The following is a 16,594-nucleotide window of genomic DNA, read 5'->3' on the forward strand; positions in this document are numbered from 1 at the left end:
AGCAAGACTCCATCTCAAAAAAAAAAAAAGAGGAACAGGCAAACAGTCCTAGAACCCATCCTTCCCAAGAACACAGAAAAATGTCCTCGCATGTGCCCCACAGTAAAAGCGGCCAGAGTCTGGTGAAACATCTGCTTCTAGCTTCCCGTTTACGACATTGATCCTCTCTATGTTTGTTTGCTAGGGGTGCCATAGCAACATGCCACAGTCTCAGGGGCTTAAACAACAAAAATTTATTTTCTCACAGTTCTAAAGGCTGGAAGTTCAAGTTCAATGAGTTGACAGGGTTGGTTCCTTTTTTTTTTCTTTTCTTTTTTTTTTCTTTTTGAGACAGGGCCTCACTCCTCACTCTCTCACCCAGGATGGAACACAGTGGCATGATCTCGGCTCACTGCAGCCTTGACTTCCTGGGCTCAAGCAATCCTTCCACCTCAGCCGCCTGAGTAGCTGGGAACCACAGGTGCACACCACCATGCCAGCTATTTTTTTTTTTTTGTAGAGACAGGGTTTCACCATGTTGCCCAGGCTAGTCTTGAATTCCTGTGCTCAAGCAATCTACCTGCCTGGGTCTCCCAAAGTGCTGGGATTACAGGTGTAAGCCACCAGGCCCGGGCAGGGTTGGTTCCTTCTGAGAGCTGTGAAGGAAAGACCTGTTCTAGGTTCTCTCCTTGGCTGGTAGATGCCTTCTTCCTTTGTCTTCACATGGTCTTCTTTCTGTGTGTCTGTGTCTCTGTCTGTGTCCTAATTTCCTCTTCTTATGAGGACACCAGTCATAATGGATTCAGGTCCATGCTAATGACCTCATTTTAACTTAATTACTTAAAGATGCTATCTCCAAATATAGTCACATTTTGAAGTTCCAGGGATTATTAATTTGGGGTGGAGCGGCGGCGGGGGGGACAGAATTCATCCCACAACAGCCTCCCTCCCTCTTCCCAAGTCCCCAGTCACCATTTGTCACCCTAATTCTAAAGGGCTGAAACTCTGGGGCGTGGCAGGTGTGTGACTTTGGATGAGTTACTTAACCCCTCTGCCTTGGTTTGTGCATACGTAACACTGGGCTAACAATAGTAGCTGTCTCATAGGGTTATTAGGGGAATTAAAGGAGTTATGTGACTAGAGAACTTAGAACAGCACCTGGCACAGAGCAAGCACTATATAAGTGTTTATTAAGTTAAACGTTGAAATCGACAACTTATTTTTACTGAACTGTTAGGAGAAGCTTGGCATGGTGGTGCACGCCTCTAGTTCTAGCCACTCGTGAGGCTGTGGTGGGAGGATTACTTGAGCCCAGGAGTTCAAGACCAGCCTAGGCAACATAGCAAGACCCAAAAAAATTCTCTTAAAAATTTTTTTTTAATTAGCCAGGTGTGGTGGTGTGTGTCTGTGGTCCCAGCTACTCCAGAGGCTGAGGCAGGAGGATTGCTTGAACCCAGGAGTTGGAGACTGCAGTGAGTTATGATCTCATCACTGCACTCCAACCTGGGCCACAGAGAGAGACACCATCTTTAAAAAAATTTTTTTTAAATAAAAATTAAGACAATTTAAAAAGTGCTAGGAGACATGGTACCCTCCCAAAGAATTTGCTTTCTCTGGGCAATGCTTAATATCAGCAATGGAATCACCAATTCACAATAGGGGAATCATATATTTGAGGGTGTGGATCCCCAACATTCTTCAAAGTACACTATCTGACAACTACATGATCCACTCTAAAATATTAACAGTAGTCAACATTTATTAAATGCTAATGATGGGGCCGGGCATGGTGGCTCACGCCTGTAATCCCAGCACTTTGGGAAGCCAAGGCAGGAGGATCACTGAAGGTTGGGAGTTTGAGACCAGCCTGGCCAACATGGCAAAACCCCATTTCTACTAAAAATACAAAAATAAGCTGGGTGTGGTGTCGGGTGTCTGTACTCCCAGCTACTCAGGAGGCCAAGGCGGGAGAATCGCTTGAACCTGGAGGCGGAGGTTGCTGTGAGCCAAGATCGTGCCACTGCACTCCAGCCTGGTGACAGAGCAAGACTCTGTCTAAAAAACAAACAAACAAGAAACAAAACAAACAAACAAAAAACAAAAAACCTAATGATGGGCCAGGAGGCACTGTGCTAAGTAAGGGCTTTCCTGGCATTTAGGCTGTGAGATGGGTACTCTTATTATTCCCACTTTACAGCTGAGAGAATGGAGGCTCCAAAAAGCCACGTCTCAAGGCCACGCTCCTCAGTTAGTAAGTGGTCCAATAGCGCAGGATAACTCATGTGTGCAAATTAAGGACTGCCAGACTTAAGAGTGTCAGGGAGAGAGAGGTCTTTCCTTCTCTCCCACTTTTTCATCACCCCCTTCTCTTCCCCCTCTGCTGAACGTTGCATCCCCATGGCCAAGATTGCACCCCCTCTTCTACAGAAAACATCCAAGCTGCTGGGACCCGACCCAGCGCCACCTTGCGAGCCCAGCATTTCGAGGGGCAGGCTTCCAAACAGGGTAATAATCGTCCCATTAAAATTAATGTCCATGAAGTGAGCCGTTAAAAGCGTGCAGATTAAAAAGGGGGGGGAGGGAATTGTTCAATTTAAATCCAAAGGGCTTTTTAAATAGACACTGTGTCTTCATTCTTGGAACGCTACACCCGGGCAATGGATCAGGTCCCCTCTGCAAAGACTAGGGGGGATTAAGGAGGTGAGTCCCAGGAGAATGGGAAGTGGTTCTGGCCAGAAGCAAAGGGAACCAAGGTCTATCCAGGGCCCACTGAGTGCCAGGTGCTTGGCACACATTTCTCTCATTTAATCTCTGCCCCAATCCTGGGATGGAGGTATTATTATTCCCAGATTACAGGGGGCAGTATAAAACCGTGGTTCAGAGCTTAGAGCCTGCGGCATACTGCCCTAGTTCAGATGCCGGTTTCATTCTTAGCTACTCTGTGAGCTAGGGCAAGAGGCCTTACCTACCTGTGCCTCAGCTTCCTCATCTTTGAAATATTATAGTAATTGCATGTAGAATTGTTGGGAGATTTACCTTTAGGGAGCAGAGGCAAGGGCGCCCAAAGCCTACAGGTGCCAGACATAGAAGGTGCGCAGTAAGTCTTGGCCATTATGAAGCCTAGAATAATTGGAGCTGGGTGAGGGATAAGGCCACCAGAATCACACAGTGTTGTGGGCTCTGAGCCCTGACTTTGTTGTCATTTCACCACGCTGTGGGCCAAAAGAGACATTTCTCCTCCTGATCAATTCAGACCAAAACTAAGTTCACAGACTTGAAGAATCTTGGTTCTACTCTGCGGTGGGAAGGGAAGAATGGAAGCTTCCTCAGCAGGTTCCAGTCTCCCAACTTGGAGCCATCTCTGGACTCATCCCCATCGTCTGAATCCCAAAGTTGTCTGAATCCCAGTCGATTTAAGATCGCAGGTTTCATTCTCCCCCACAGAATCCTGAGAGCCGCCCAGCCCACCCAAACCTTCACTGGCTGTGACAACTCCAGACGCTCCAGTCTGGAGGTGCACAGGAGTGGCTGTCGGGTTGGAAAAACGGGAATTAAAGTCCCCCGCGCCCCTCCTCTCGCCGACCCCTTAGGGTCTCCACTGCGCATTAAATCGGGATCGTCGCAGAAAACTGTAAGCCCATCAGGAAAATAATGTTCACAAAGAAAGCAGACAAGAAGTTTCCCTTTAGAAAGCCCCTTGTGAGGGTCTTTGGGTGCGGGTGCTGGGCAGCAAGAATGCCTCCGTCCATCCAGCCTCCCACCACGCCTACGTCAGGGTTTCTAGCCAGGCGCTGGGGGCATGTTAGGGTCAGGCGGAAAGCCTACAGGTGCCAAGTCAGACCTGAAACGAGGCAAGTTGGTTGTACTCTGGGCCCTTCCATAAGATTTTGAATCCACCCACCTCCCCCAAACAAAACAACAGCCTCGGAATATTTTTGAATAATGCAGCCGAATTCAGCATCAGCTTCATCCAAAACGGCAAACAAGCCTTCTTCCCTCGCCAAATCGGAACTCGAGCTGAATTCAGGAAAAGGGGAAGGAGAACAACCTTCCCTCGCGCTCCTCGCCTCCGCGGGGGTCCCCCGAGACCCCCAAAGCCCGGGACCTCCGCTGCGGGGCGCCTTCTCGCGTCGCCCCGCGCCGCGCTCCCAGTCTCCCAAACCTCGCGCCCCCTCGCTGCCGGCGCCGCTAGGGTTAAAAGTTACCTCTCGGTTTCTTCTGCCTGCAGCCCCCCCCCAACCCCCGGGGGCCGGATGATGTAACCCCCCTCCCCGCCCCCCTCCACCATGTGACACTTTAATTAATAATAGCGCCGTCAGCACAACAAACGCACAACACAAGGAGAAACTTGGTGTCCAGGGGAGGCCCCCGGCGGCTGGAGCGCGGCGGCAGCGGGCGCAGAGGCCGGAGGGAGAGGAGGCGAGGGGCGGCCCGAGCGCGGGGCGGGAGCTAGGCCAGCGGTCATGTGCCCGTGTCCCCTGCACCGCGGCCGCGGCCCCCCGGCCGTGTGCGCCTGCAGCGCGGGTCGCCTGGGGCTGCGCTCGTCCGCCGCGCAGCTCACCGCCGCCCGGCTCAAGGCGCTAGGCGACGAGCTGCACCAGCGCACCATGTGGCGGCGCCGCGCGCGGAGCCGGAGGGCGCCGGCGCCCGGCGCGCTCCCCACCTACTGGCCCTGGCTGTGCGCGGCCGCGCAGGTGGCGGCGCTGGCGGCCTGGCTGCTCGGCAGGCGGAACTTGTAGGAACGCCGGGCTTCTTGGTGGGGCCGGAGCCGAGACCCAGCCGGAGCGAGCAACAGGTACGCGAGCGAGCGAGCGAGAGCCAGGGCGCGGCAGCTGGGCACTGGAGACGCTGGGCTGGCCCGGGAGCGGGAGAGTGGCAAGTTTGGCTTTCTTCTTTTCCCTTCTTCTTCCTGCGTTCTCTTCTCTTGCAAGCATCTCTGCCCCTCCTCTTCTACCCAGTCCCCAGTGTTTCCTTCCAAGTGTCAGGTCCACCGTTTCTGCCCCCATCTCTCCGAGTCCTTAAGCGCATCTTGCTACTCACTTATAGCTCAGTGGCTTGCGGAGGACTTCAGCCTCCATAATCCCCACCAGCCCCACCAATAAACACACAATGCAAGTAAAAAGTGTGCTTGCTATGACAATGTGGTTGTAAGCCACGCCAAATACTTAAAATCTATAACAGTTCCAAGAAAGGTCCCCGGTCCCCTTACAAGCAAGCCTCTTGCCGTTCCTGAGTCGCCACCGTCTCCATCACCCTTGCTCTCAACCTCTTCTCCCTAAGTGTCACTTCTCCAATCTCTGATCGCCATTCTCTGGCACCCCAAGTGCATCTCGAGACTTCCTCCCCGTCCAGGTTTCTGGCTGGCCCAATCTTTCTTCCCAGGCTCCGCGCATTTGCAATTTTCCTCTGCCCTGCCAACTTCGCTCCTTCTCAAGTGAGGTGTCCTGTTTAAGGAGTTCGGCTTCCTTCTCCCCAGACGGTTGTAGCTGCGATGGGAATGAGACGCCCTCGGGGTGGGCTGGAATAGGGGGCTTTCAGGGAAAACTCCAATGGGAAGCCTTAAGGAAGGAACATTTACAGAGCTCCTTCGGGGTGCTAGGCACTGTTTAGGGAGGTCATGTGTTGAGAACTTAGGACGGGAAGTGGGTATTGAGCGCCTAGTGTGGTTGGTATCAGTGGCAGGAAGGTACTAGGCTCTTGGGGTGGGGGAATCATTGTGCCCTCACCGTGCGCCTGGCACTGCTAGGCGCTTTGAGGAAGCACACAGTGTAAGCATCGTCTTACTACTCTGGATCCTGGAGTAGCGAGGAGCGCTGCAGAGAATGAGGGAGAGAGAATCAGGCTGAGCCCACCATAGATGGGTCCAGGGCCGGAAGGTGAAGATCGAAGGTGACATAGCCAGCTGTCCTTGGGTCCCCGCCGCCGAGCCCCACCGCGCGCCGCAGACACCCTGGGAAGTTGGAGCGGCGCCTGAAGGCGAGGCCCGAGCGTCTGCGCCCGCCGGGAAAGGCGGCAGCCGGAGCGTGGGGGGTGGCAGCGCCCAGGGAGCTGCGGGGGTGCGCGGGGTGTGAGCCGGGACCGCAGGCGACAGATGTCGCGTGGGCCCGCGCAGCCCGGGCGCTGGCGAAGAGAAGTGCGCGCTTCGGGGCGCTCTCCGCCCGGCTCCCGGGCGCCGGGGTTCCCATCCACTTCTCCCCGCCTTCTCCCTCTCCTGTTGGAGAGGCCAGGGGCTCCCGCGACTGAAAGGGGCCAGGCTGAGGCTGCCCAATCCCAGGGACAGGAAGAACATTTTGGATGGATCGCGGGGAGCAGAAAAAGGAAGTTGAGCGACAGACGCGAAGCCCAAAGCGTGGAATTTGGGAAGAGGCAGAAAAAAAGTGGGTGAAGAGGGAGAGAAAAAACAAGCGACGAGATGGGGAGGGACAAGAAGTTTGGGGAGGATAGAGAAAAAGAGAGACTGCGTGGAGAACAAGTTGCAAGACAATTGAAAAGTGAATGAGAAGGAAAGAGAGGAAGGGAGTAAAATCAAATAGAACTGTGGAGAGAGGGCTGGGACACGGCTTTCTCTGGTTCTGTCGTCCAGGAGATTGGAAAAGCTCTCCCCTCCAGGGACCAGGCGTGCGGGATGTCGGGTGCCCCTCCCGAGAGGCCGAGGACTCCGGGCCGGAGCCTGACTGTGTGTTCCTGTTTGCCGGTGTGTGAGTGTCGGGGTGGGAACGCTCCCGGGGCCTGGAAGGGGAGGCTGCGGGCGGGGCGGGCAGAGTGCGCTGCTCTGCGCCAGAGCGCAGGGGAGGAGTTGGGTAACGGGACTGCGCTGCAGGGGAGGGCGGCGGCCAGGAGTTTCGCTGTTTTGAGTCGGTGTTGAGGGGCAGCAGCAGGTTATTGTCTCTGTGGAGCTTATTTCTCCCGCCCCCCCTCGGCTTCTACCCCAGAGTTACTTCCATGCTGCGCCCTGACTCTGAGACACCCTCTTCCCACACCTCTGGGTTCTTCTCCTACCTGCCTTGTCCCGCCCGGGCGTCCCCTGCAGCCACACCCTCCAGGGTTCTGCAGCCCCTGACGCCGTGACCTCAGGATGCCCCGCACCGCTTCCCTCCAGCGCCGCCCCTCATACCCTCGGGACACCCGTAGAATTGCTCACCACCCGCCTTAATGCACTCCCAGGCCGGGTTCCCCGAGCTCCGGCTCCCCGAGTTCTCTCCCTGCAGCCTACATCTGACCTCAGAATACCAGCCGCTCCGGCCTTTCTTGTGCTTTTGGTTTAATTTGGGGAAACCCATTTTTTCCCAGCTCTGGTAAGTTAAGTAAAAGGGAAGGAAAATTCACTGGAGGAAGACAGTTTGTTGCGTTCTATGCTGGATATGGGGTGCTCTCCACTTTCCCTATCCTAATAGGGGAATGTTCACAGCTGTACCTTAGGTATTTGAGGGAGGCCTGTGCCAGCCATATAGGGTGGGAACTACCACTTTCAATTCCCGTAGGTTTTAAGGGTGTGCTCAGCTATATGCAGAATCAATATTTTCAACATACAGGCCAGGCAGGGTGGCTCACACCTGTAATTCCAGCACTTTGGGAGGCCAAGGCAGGTGGATCACCTGAGGTCAGGAGTTTGAGACCAGCATGGCCAACATGGTGAAACCCCATCTCTACTAAAAATACAAAAATTAGCTGGGCATGGTGGTGCACACCTGTAATCCCAGCTACTCGGGAGGCTGAGGCAGGAGAGTCGCTTGAATCCGGGAGGCGGAGGTTGCAGTCAGCCAAGAAGTCAGCCAAGAAGAGCCGAGATCACACCACTGCACTCCAGCCTGGGCGACAGAGCGAGACTCCATCTCAATAATAATTTAAAACATATATGTGTATATACACATATATATATGTATATATCCAGCATACTTGTTTTGAGTCTCTACTGCAAGCCAGCAATACTTTTATCAGAAGTCATCCTTTAAAAAAAAAATACGAAACAGAAACAAAAACCCAAGACTCAGTTTTCCCATATGTAAAATGGGGACAATAATAGTACTTAATGCATAGGCACATTATTAAGGGGGTTAAATGAATTCATACACGGAAAGCTCTAGAACAGTGGATATACATGTGAGCCATCATGATTATTGTGCATTTACTATCACTTTCCCAAGGTAGTCAACATTTTACCATTATTATCGCTGGCCATTCCACACCACTCCTACCTGCCCTCCTGGGAAGTTGGTGCCAGAAGGGTCAGGAGAGAATAATGGTTAAGAGACTCTTAAGTGCCCAGCCATTTGCTGACAGCATGACCTTGAGAAAGAACCATTACCTCTGCACCTTTATCTGTAAACTGGAGCTGTATCCTTCCAGGGTTATTGGGAGAATGATAAGAGAACATTCATTTAAAATGTCCAGTGCAGGCTGGGCCAGTGGTTCAGTCCTGTAATCCCAGCACTTTGGGAGGCCAAGGTGGGTGGATCACTTGAGTCCAGGAGTTCAAGACCAGCCTGGGCAACATAGTGAAACCTTGTCTGTACCAAAAAAAAAAAAAAATTAGCTGGGCATGGTGGTGTGCACCTGTAGTCTCAGCTACTGGGGAGGCTGAGGTGGGAGGATCACTTGAGTCCCAGAGGCAGAGGTTGCAGTAAGCTGAGATCACACCATTGCACTCCAGCCTAGGCGACAGAGTGAGACTCTGTCTCAAAAAAGTCCAGTGCAGTGTCTGTCTCTTAACTTCACTCAACAGAGAATGTCATGAAATGGTCAGTGTCATTCCTTTTATTTCAAAGGGGAAGCCGAGGCAGAGAGCATCCACCTAAGTGATCCCCAGTGGAATTGGAGCTTCTGTCTTTGAGGGCACACAGCGCCCCCCTACCCCATCACTTGTAGGGGAAGAGGAGATAGGGGCAGTAAACAGACCGGGTTGGTGCACAGTGAATTCCTGCACAAGTGAAATTCCCTTTCTTCCAGAGCCCCAGGGGAGGCTCCTCTGAGGCTGGGGAGGCCTGGAGGAGGATGGGTATGATTTAACCAGTCAATACTCAAAGATACAGGAGAGAGGGAACAAAAGACGCTTTATGGTGAGCGCTGGCTGGCGGAGGCGTGGGAGCGAGGGAGGGAGAAGCGTGCCTGGGGAGGGGGCAGGGAGGGAGAGAGAATGGAGCAGAGGAATCTGCCTGGGAGTCGGGGCCAGGGCTGGTTAGAATCCTGCCTTGGGAGCAGGGGAAGGGGAGAGAGGGGGACTCCGCAGGCCCATAAGGCGACGTGGTCAGTGGCAAGGAAGATAATGGGCCAGCGGGAGCCTGCTTTAATGAATTAATGACGGCATGGCCCGCCAGCCAGACATGCTAACTGGTTCTTGGCAGGTACTTTGGGGATTAAGTGGTTAAACCTGGAGGCGCATCCCGCAAGCCTCCCTCCCAGCTTGCAGCACCCCTGCCAGAATTACTTTTAGAGCTTGAAAGCTTGGCCTTCTGCTTGGCGAGGGAGCCCGAGGAGGACAGCTGTTGGGGAGGAACCCCCCGGGAAGGGGCCAGATGTGCAGAACCAGGCAGCCTTCCTGCCACATGGTCCCTGTCTGGAGTCATCCGCTCGCCTAGTGAGAGGCCAGAGTACAAGTGACTGAGCTGTGGATGGAAAAGAGCCACACCCGGGGATAATTAAATATACCCCCAGATGTGGGCTGGCTGGATTTGGCAATCATAACTCTAGAGTTTTTGAAAAGTCAGCCTTTTAGACAGGCAAATAACGAGAGGTGGGGAGGGGGCTTCCGTTTCTTTGGGGGTCCTCACTAGTGTCCCTGTGATAGGATTTCACAGGAATAGAAAGCTAACCCACAGTGTGCCTAGTCCCTGGCGACTTGCTTGACACATAGTAGGTGTACAATAACTATGTGCTGTGTTACATAAATCAGAAACTATGCAACATCAGCCGGGTATGCTGGCTCACACCTGTAACCCCAGCACTTTGAGAGGCTGATGCGGGTGGATCACTTGAGGTCAGGAGTTCGAGACCTGCCTGGCCAATGTGGTGAAACCCTGTCTCCACTAAAAATACAAAAATTAGCCAGGCATGATGGTGTGTGCCTGTAGTCCCAGCTACTCAGGAGGCTGAGGCAGGAGAATTGCATGAACCCAGGAGGCGGAGGTTGCAGTGAGCCGAGATCGCACCACTGTACTCCAGCCTGGGCAACAGAATGAGTGAGACTCTGTCACACACACACACACAAAAAAATTAAAAAAAGAAACTATGCAACACAGTCACTATTGTTTCCCAAATTCAGGTTCTTCCACTTATACAACTGCTAATTATTGAGTACCTTCTGTGTACAGGGCACTGTGGATACAGGAAGGACCAAGACATAAGAGTTCCCTGCTTTCATGGAGCCCACATTTTAGTGGGAAGAGACAGACAATAAGTAAATATTGTTCTTGTTACTACTTCTGTGTAACAAATTACTCCAAAACTACTAAGTTTTGCTTCAAACAACTAGAGCCATCCCTCTGTCTCTGGGCGGGAGTGGTCCCAGGATCCCACCTTGGATCCCAAAATCCAAGGATGCCAAGTCCTTGATATAAAATGGTGTAGTGTTTGCATATAACCCACACACTGTGTGCTTTAAATCATCTTTAGATTACTTATAATACCCAATCCAATGTAAGTGCTATGTAACTAATTATACTGTATTGTTTTTATGTGTGTTTTTTATACTTGGTGTGTTATTTTTTAAATTTTTTTCCAATAGTTTCGATCTGAGGTTGGTTGAATCCATGGATGTGGAACTCACCTATATGGAAGGCTAACATATTTGACCATGCTCACACATTCTGTGGGTTAGGAATTTGGTCAGGGCATAGTGGGGGTGACTTGTCTCTGCTCCGGGATGGCTGGGGACTGGAGTCATGGGTGGGGAGGCAACCATATTTACGTATCTGGCTGTTAATCCTGGGAGTCAGCTGGGGCTGTCAATTGGAGCAGCTATACTCAGCCTCTTCGTGTGGCTTGGGCTTCCTCACAGCATGGCAGCTGGATTCTGACACAGTGACTGAGAGCTCCAAAAGCAAGTATCCCGGGGAACTAGGTGGAAGCTGCTATGCTTTTTCTGTCCCAGCTTCCAAAGTCACTTTGGTCAGAAGCAAGTCACAAGCTGATGCAGATTCAAGGTGGGGCGGAATCAGACTCCACCTCATGGGGGAGTGGTGAGGTTCTGGAATAGCGTGTGGAATGGGAGATATTATAGTGGCCACCTTTGGATTATGCAATCTAACACAGAGATCATTTCACAAACTGCTCAGGGCTCTGAAGGTAATACACAAAGGTAACACAATAGAGAGTGCCCCAGGGACTCCTCACCCGTGGTGATGAGGGAAGGCAGGCCACTTTGAAGAGGAACCAGGGGAACAGCAGATGTGAATGACAGAAAGGAGCCAGCTATATGAAGATATGCGAGAAAGGGGTTTTGGGAAGAGAGAGAGCCAAGTCCAGTGGCCTGGAGGTAAGACTGCATAGTACATTTCAGGAAAGAAAAACAAGCAGTGTAGCTTGGTGCCAGGGCTGGGTGCCCAGGTGCAGGGATGCAGAGATGAATGAGTCCCAACCGCAGCCCTCAGGTGACCCCAGACTCTTTCAGAGACAGGAGACCCAGGCTTTGCCCCTGCCCTCACCTCTTAGTAGAAGTAAACCAGTTCACCTCCTGCCAAGGTCTGAGAGGTCCTGATCCCTGAACCAACTCACTCATGCCCACTCCCCTCAGTGCCAGGGGAACATTGTGGACATCGAGTGGGTTTCCATCACCCTTAGAACTCTCACCATTCAGCTCAGCACTGGCTCCCCTCTCCTTTCCTGCCCTAAACTGGTGTCCCTGCTGCTGGGTGAGGGATTTCTGATTTAGCCCACATCAGTAAGATGCATCCTTTTATGACTGCTGGTTGGCCAGGCAAGAAGAAAGCTCCTTCCTCTTCCTGTGGGGAGGCAACTGGCTTATCCAAGATGGCTGCTTTCCACAGAGCTTTCCCACACTGAACCTTTGCTCCATGGGCCAGAGACGTGGGTGGGGTGGAATTTAATTGCTCTGGGAAACTTGATATAATATTACTTTTTTTAAAAAATAGCTGGATGTGGTGGCTCATGCCTGTAATCCCAGCACTTGGGGAGGCTGAGGTGGGAAGATTGCTGGAGCCCAGGAACTTGAGACTAACCTGGGCAATATAGTGAGACCCCATCTCTACAAAAAATAAGAAATTAGTGAGGTATGGTGGTCTGCACCTGTGTTACCAACTACTCGGGAGGCTGAGGTAGGAGGATTGCTTGAGCCCAGGAGATTGAGGCTACAGTGAGCTGTAATCGTACCACTGTACACAGGCTGGGCAAGAGAATGAGACCCTGTCTCAGAAAAATAAATAACTTTTTCTCGATGACAAAAAATATTACAAGTTCACTGGCAACTATTTGGAAAATGCTGAATAAAAGAAAATTGTAGTCAGGTGTGGTGGCATGTGCCTGTAGTCCCAGCTACTGGGGAGGCTGAGGCAGGATGACTGCTTGAGCCAGGACTTTGTGGCTGCAGTGAGCTATGATTGTGCCACTGCACTCTGTCCTGGGTGACATAATGCGACCCTGTCTCAAAAAAAAAAAAAAAAAAAAAAAGAAAAGAAAAAGAAAAAGAAAATTGTAGTCTTGCCTCTGGAGAAAGGAGGTTCAGCTTTGAGCAGAAGGTCTGAGTAGCAGAAGATTGCAGTCCTTTCCCATGTAAAGACCAGACAGATTCTAAGCCTTTCTACCTTTCCATTGCATTAGATTTAACCCTTTAGTGAGGTGATTTTCTTTCTTTCTTTCTGACATTTCTCTTTCCTTCTTTCTTTCTTCCTTTCTTTCTCTTTCTCTCTTTCTTTCCCTCCCTTCCTTCCTTCCTTCCTTCCTTCCTTCCTTCCTTCCTTCCTTCCTCCCTTCCTTCTTCCTGTCTCTCTCTGTCTCTGTCTCTGTCTCTCTCTCTGTTTTTTTGAGACAGGGTCTTACTCTGTCACCCAGGCTGGAGTGCAGTAGCAGGATCATAGCTCACTGCAGTCTCAACCTCCTGGGCTCAAGTGACTCTCCCACCTCAGCCTTCTGAGTAGCTGAGACTACAGGTGCACGCTACCACACCTGGCTAATTTTTGTATTTTTTGTAGAGACAGGGTTTTGCTATGTTGCCCAGGCTGGTCTTGAACTCCTGAGCTCAAGACCTCCTGCCTCGGTTTTCCAAAGTGTTGGGATTATAGGTGTGCACCACCATGCCTGGCTGGATAGGTACTTTAAGACTTGGAATCACTATAAATATATTATCTGTAACCTGACCTTTTCCATATATCACAGGCATTTGTTCAACCTTTTAATATTTTTCTATGAGACACTTCTTTTTTGTTTGTTTGTTTGTTTTGAGACGGAGTCTCACATTGTCACCTGGGCTGGAGTGCAATGGCGCAATCTCACTGCAACCTCCACCTCCCGGGTTCAAGAGATTCTCCTGCCTCAGCTTCCCGAGTAGCTGGGATTACAGGTGCCTGCCACCACACCTGGCTTAATTTTTGTATTTTAGTAGAGATGGAGTTTCACTACATTGGCCATCCTGGTCTCGAACTCCTGACCTTGTGATCCACCTGCCTTGGCCTCCCAAAGTGCTGAGATTACAGGCATGAGCCACCACACTTAGAAGTTGGTTAGTATTGCTTTATTTGCTTAGTCCATCATTTACATTCCCCATCCATCATTGTGAAGTCACATGAGCCCAGGAGTTCGAAGCTGCAGTGAGCTACAATTACACCACTGTACTCCAACCTGGGCAATCAACAGAGTGAGACCCCCATCTCAAAGAAAAAAAAAAGAACTAATCAAAACAAATTTTTTTAATGCTCACAGGTGGGGGGGATTACTTGAAGCCAGGAGTTCGATACTAGCCTGGGCAACAAAGTGAGACTCAATCTTTACTAAAAAAAGAAAAAAGAAAAATCAGCCAAGCATGGTGGCTTGCATCTGTAGTCCTGCTACTCGGGAGGCTGAGATGGGAGGATCTCTTGAGCCCAGGGAGGTTGAGGCTGCAGCGAGCTGTGATCACGCCACCGTACTCCAACCTGGGTGACAGAGCAAGACCCTGTCTCAAAATAATAATAATAATAATAATAATAATAATAATGATAATAAAATTTTTTTTTTTTGGCTGGGCACGGTGGCTCATGCCTATAATCCCAGCACTTTGGGAGGCCGAGGTGGGTGGATCATTTGAGGTCAGGAGTTCAAGACCAGCCTGACTAACATGGTGAAACCCATCTCTACTAAAAATAGAAACAAATTAGCCTGGTGTGGTGGCACATGCCTATAGTCCCAGTTATTCGGGAGGCTGAGGCAAGAGAATTGCTTGAATCTGGGAGGTGGAGGTTGCAGTGAGCCGAGATTGTGCCACTGAACTTCAGCCTGGGTGATAGAGAGAAACTCCGTCTAAGAAAAATATATTTCTAATGCTCTCAAATGGAACTTTGATATCAAAACGTATTTAGTATTCTTTTGACTGGGTGTGGTGGCTCACACCTGTAATCTCAGCACTTTAGGGGGCCAAGGTGGGTAGAGCTCCTGAGATCAGGAGTTTAAGACCAGCCTGGCCAACATGGTGAAACCTCGCTTCTACTAAAACAAAACAAAACAAAGCAAAACAAAAACAAAAATTAGCCAGGCGTGGTGGCACATGCCTGTAATCCCAGCTACTTGGGAGGCTGAGGCATGAGAATTGCTTGAACCCAGGAGGCAGAGGTTGCAGTGAGCCGAGATCATGCTATTGCACTCCAGCTTGAGCGACAGAGCGAGACTGTCTCAAATACAAACAAACAAAAAACATAGTTAGCATTCTTGTATTATAAAGGCTGTCTAGAGCATAAAATCATGTCAAGATCTGGAAACACTGCCATTGGCTCCCATGTCTCATTCATGTCATTGCCTTTATTTATTTATTTGAGACAGGGTCTCTCTCTTGCCCGGGCTGGGGTGCAGTGGCACAATCAGGGCTCACTGAAGCCTCGACCTGTACTCAAGTGATCCTCCCACCTTTGCCTCTCCAGTAGCTGAGGCTACTGGGGTGTGCCACTAATTTTTTACTTTTTTTTAGAGATGAGGTCTCGCTATGTTGCCCAGTCTGGCCTGGAACTCCTGGGCTCAAGCAGTCTTTCTGCCTTGGCATTCCAAAGTGCTGAGATTCCAAGTGTGAGCCACTGCGCCCAGCCCATGTCACTGGCCTTTATATGTCAGGTGTCTGTTGGCTTTTGAGCTGGCTGTGACCGGTCTCAGCTGAATCCCTGTTGCCTTGCTGTGGACTGTTCTTCATGAGCCACACCTCTAGCCAGTGTGGGAGTGTGGATGATGCCTAGCGTGCCTGTCTCCACTTCAGGGAAAGGTTCCAAGTCTCAGTAATGTCACTAATCTGGAAAGCTTCTCTGTCTGCCTGGCTGTACCTATCATCCTGGGGGCAGGAATCATGTTCATCTAATATTCTTGGAACTAGCACATGGTACTTAATAAATCCTGTAAAATGCTAACACACTGATGCTGGAGAAACTAAGACAAAGTGGCTTGCATGGGTGGAAAGGGAGGTCTTCCAGGAGTGGGGATGTGTCTGAGTTACTGGAATGGATTCAAGAAGAGGTACCATTTTCTGGTTTTTGTGTGTGTGTGTGTGTGTGTTTTTTAGATGGAGTCTCGCTCTGTTGCCCAGGCTGGAGCGCAGTGGCACGATCTTGGCTCACTGCAACCCCTGCCTCCCGGGTTCAAGTGATTCTTCTGCCTCAGCCTCCCTAGTAGCTGGGATTACAAGGTGCCTGCCACCACGCCCAGCTAATTTTTGTATTTTTAGTAGAGAAGGGGTTTCACCATGTTGGCCAGTTTGGTGCTCTAACTCCTGACCTCAAGTGATCCAGATATGCCTGCCTTGGCCTCCCAGAGTGCTGGGATTACAGGTGTGAGCCACCACGCCCAGCCAAGGTACCATTTTTCAAAGATAGCTCAGACTTAGAATATCTGAGACTGTTGGCAGACCAAAAAGCCTAAAGCTTGATTCAGAAAATTTAACTCTGGTAACTTTATCTTTCTCACCAATACTTTATGCTGAGGGAGGGAAGCTTCATGGAAAGGGACATGAATTGTGGAGTCATGCCGACTTTCACATCACTTTCTCCATCTCCCATTTGCCGGTTCTGTGACCTTAGGCTGATCCCATTACCTTCTGAGCCCTGGTTTCCTCATCTGTAAACTGGGAAGAATAATAGCATCTGCACTGGAGGAGCACTATGTATAAAGCAGCTGGCACAGATTCAGACCCCTCTACATGTGAGTGGCTGGGAGAACCAATTCTCTTTTATCTCCGTAATGAGCTCCTAGCATGAAGGAGGCATGCTATAATCTACTCCAGTGCAGTACAAGGCGTGTCACTGGTGTTCAGAAAATGGTGAATGACAGCCTATGATATGTGTTGTTCTTATTTGGTGTAAAATTGAGTCCACAGGCTGGGTGTGGTGGCTCACACCTGTAATCCCAGCACTTTGGGGGACCGAGGTGGGTAGAGCACTTGAGGTCAGGAGTTCAAGACCAGCCTGGCCAACATGGCAAAATCCCACCTCTATTT

The 16,594-nt window shown here is 50.7% G+C and overlaps 1 protein-coding gene across 1 annotated transcript; it reads left to right on the forward strand.

Moving 5' to 3' along the window:
* The first annotated feature begins 4,442 nt into the window (after window positions 1-4,442).
* On the forward strand, window positions 4,443-4,755 carry HRK (harakiri, BCL2 interacting protein). Its single transcript, XM_032168583.2, has one exon. It carries the CDS (start codon window positions 4,443-4,445, stop codon window positions 4,716-4,718), a length of 276 nt encoding a protein of 91 aa, XP_032024474.1. The 3' UTR covers window positions 4,719-4,755.
* The last annotated feature ends 11,839 nt before the right edge of the window (window positions 4,756-16,594 follow it).

The sequence above is a fragment of the Hylobates moloch genome, unplaced genomic scaffold (genome assembly GCF_009828535.3).
Source record: "Hylobates moloch isolate HMO894 unplaced genomic scaffold, HMol_V3 SCAFFOLD_12, whole genome shotgun sequence".
Lineage (NCBI taxonomy): Eukaryota > Metazoa > Chordata > Mammalia > Primates > Hylobatidae > Hylobates > Hylobates moloch.

Coding starts and splice junctions, on each gene's coding strand:
- HRK (XM_032168583.2), top strand. CDS start 4,443: ATGTGCCCGTGTCCCCTGCACCGCGGCCGCGGCCCCCCGGCCGTGTGC.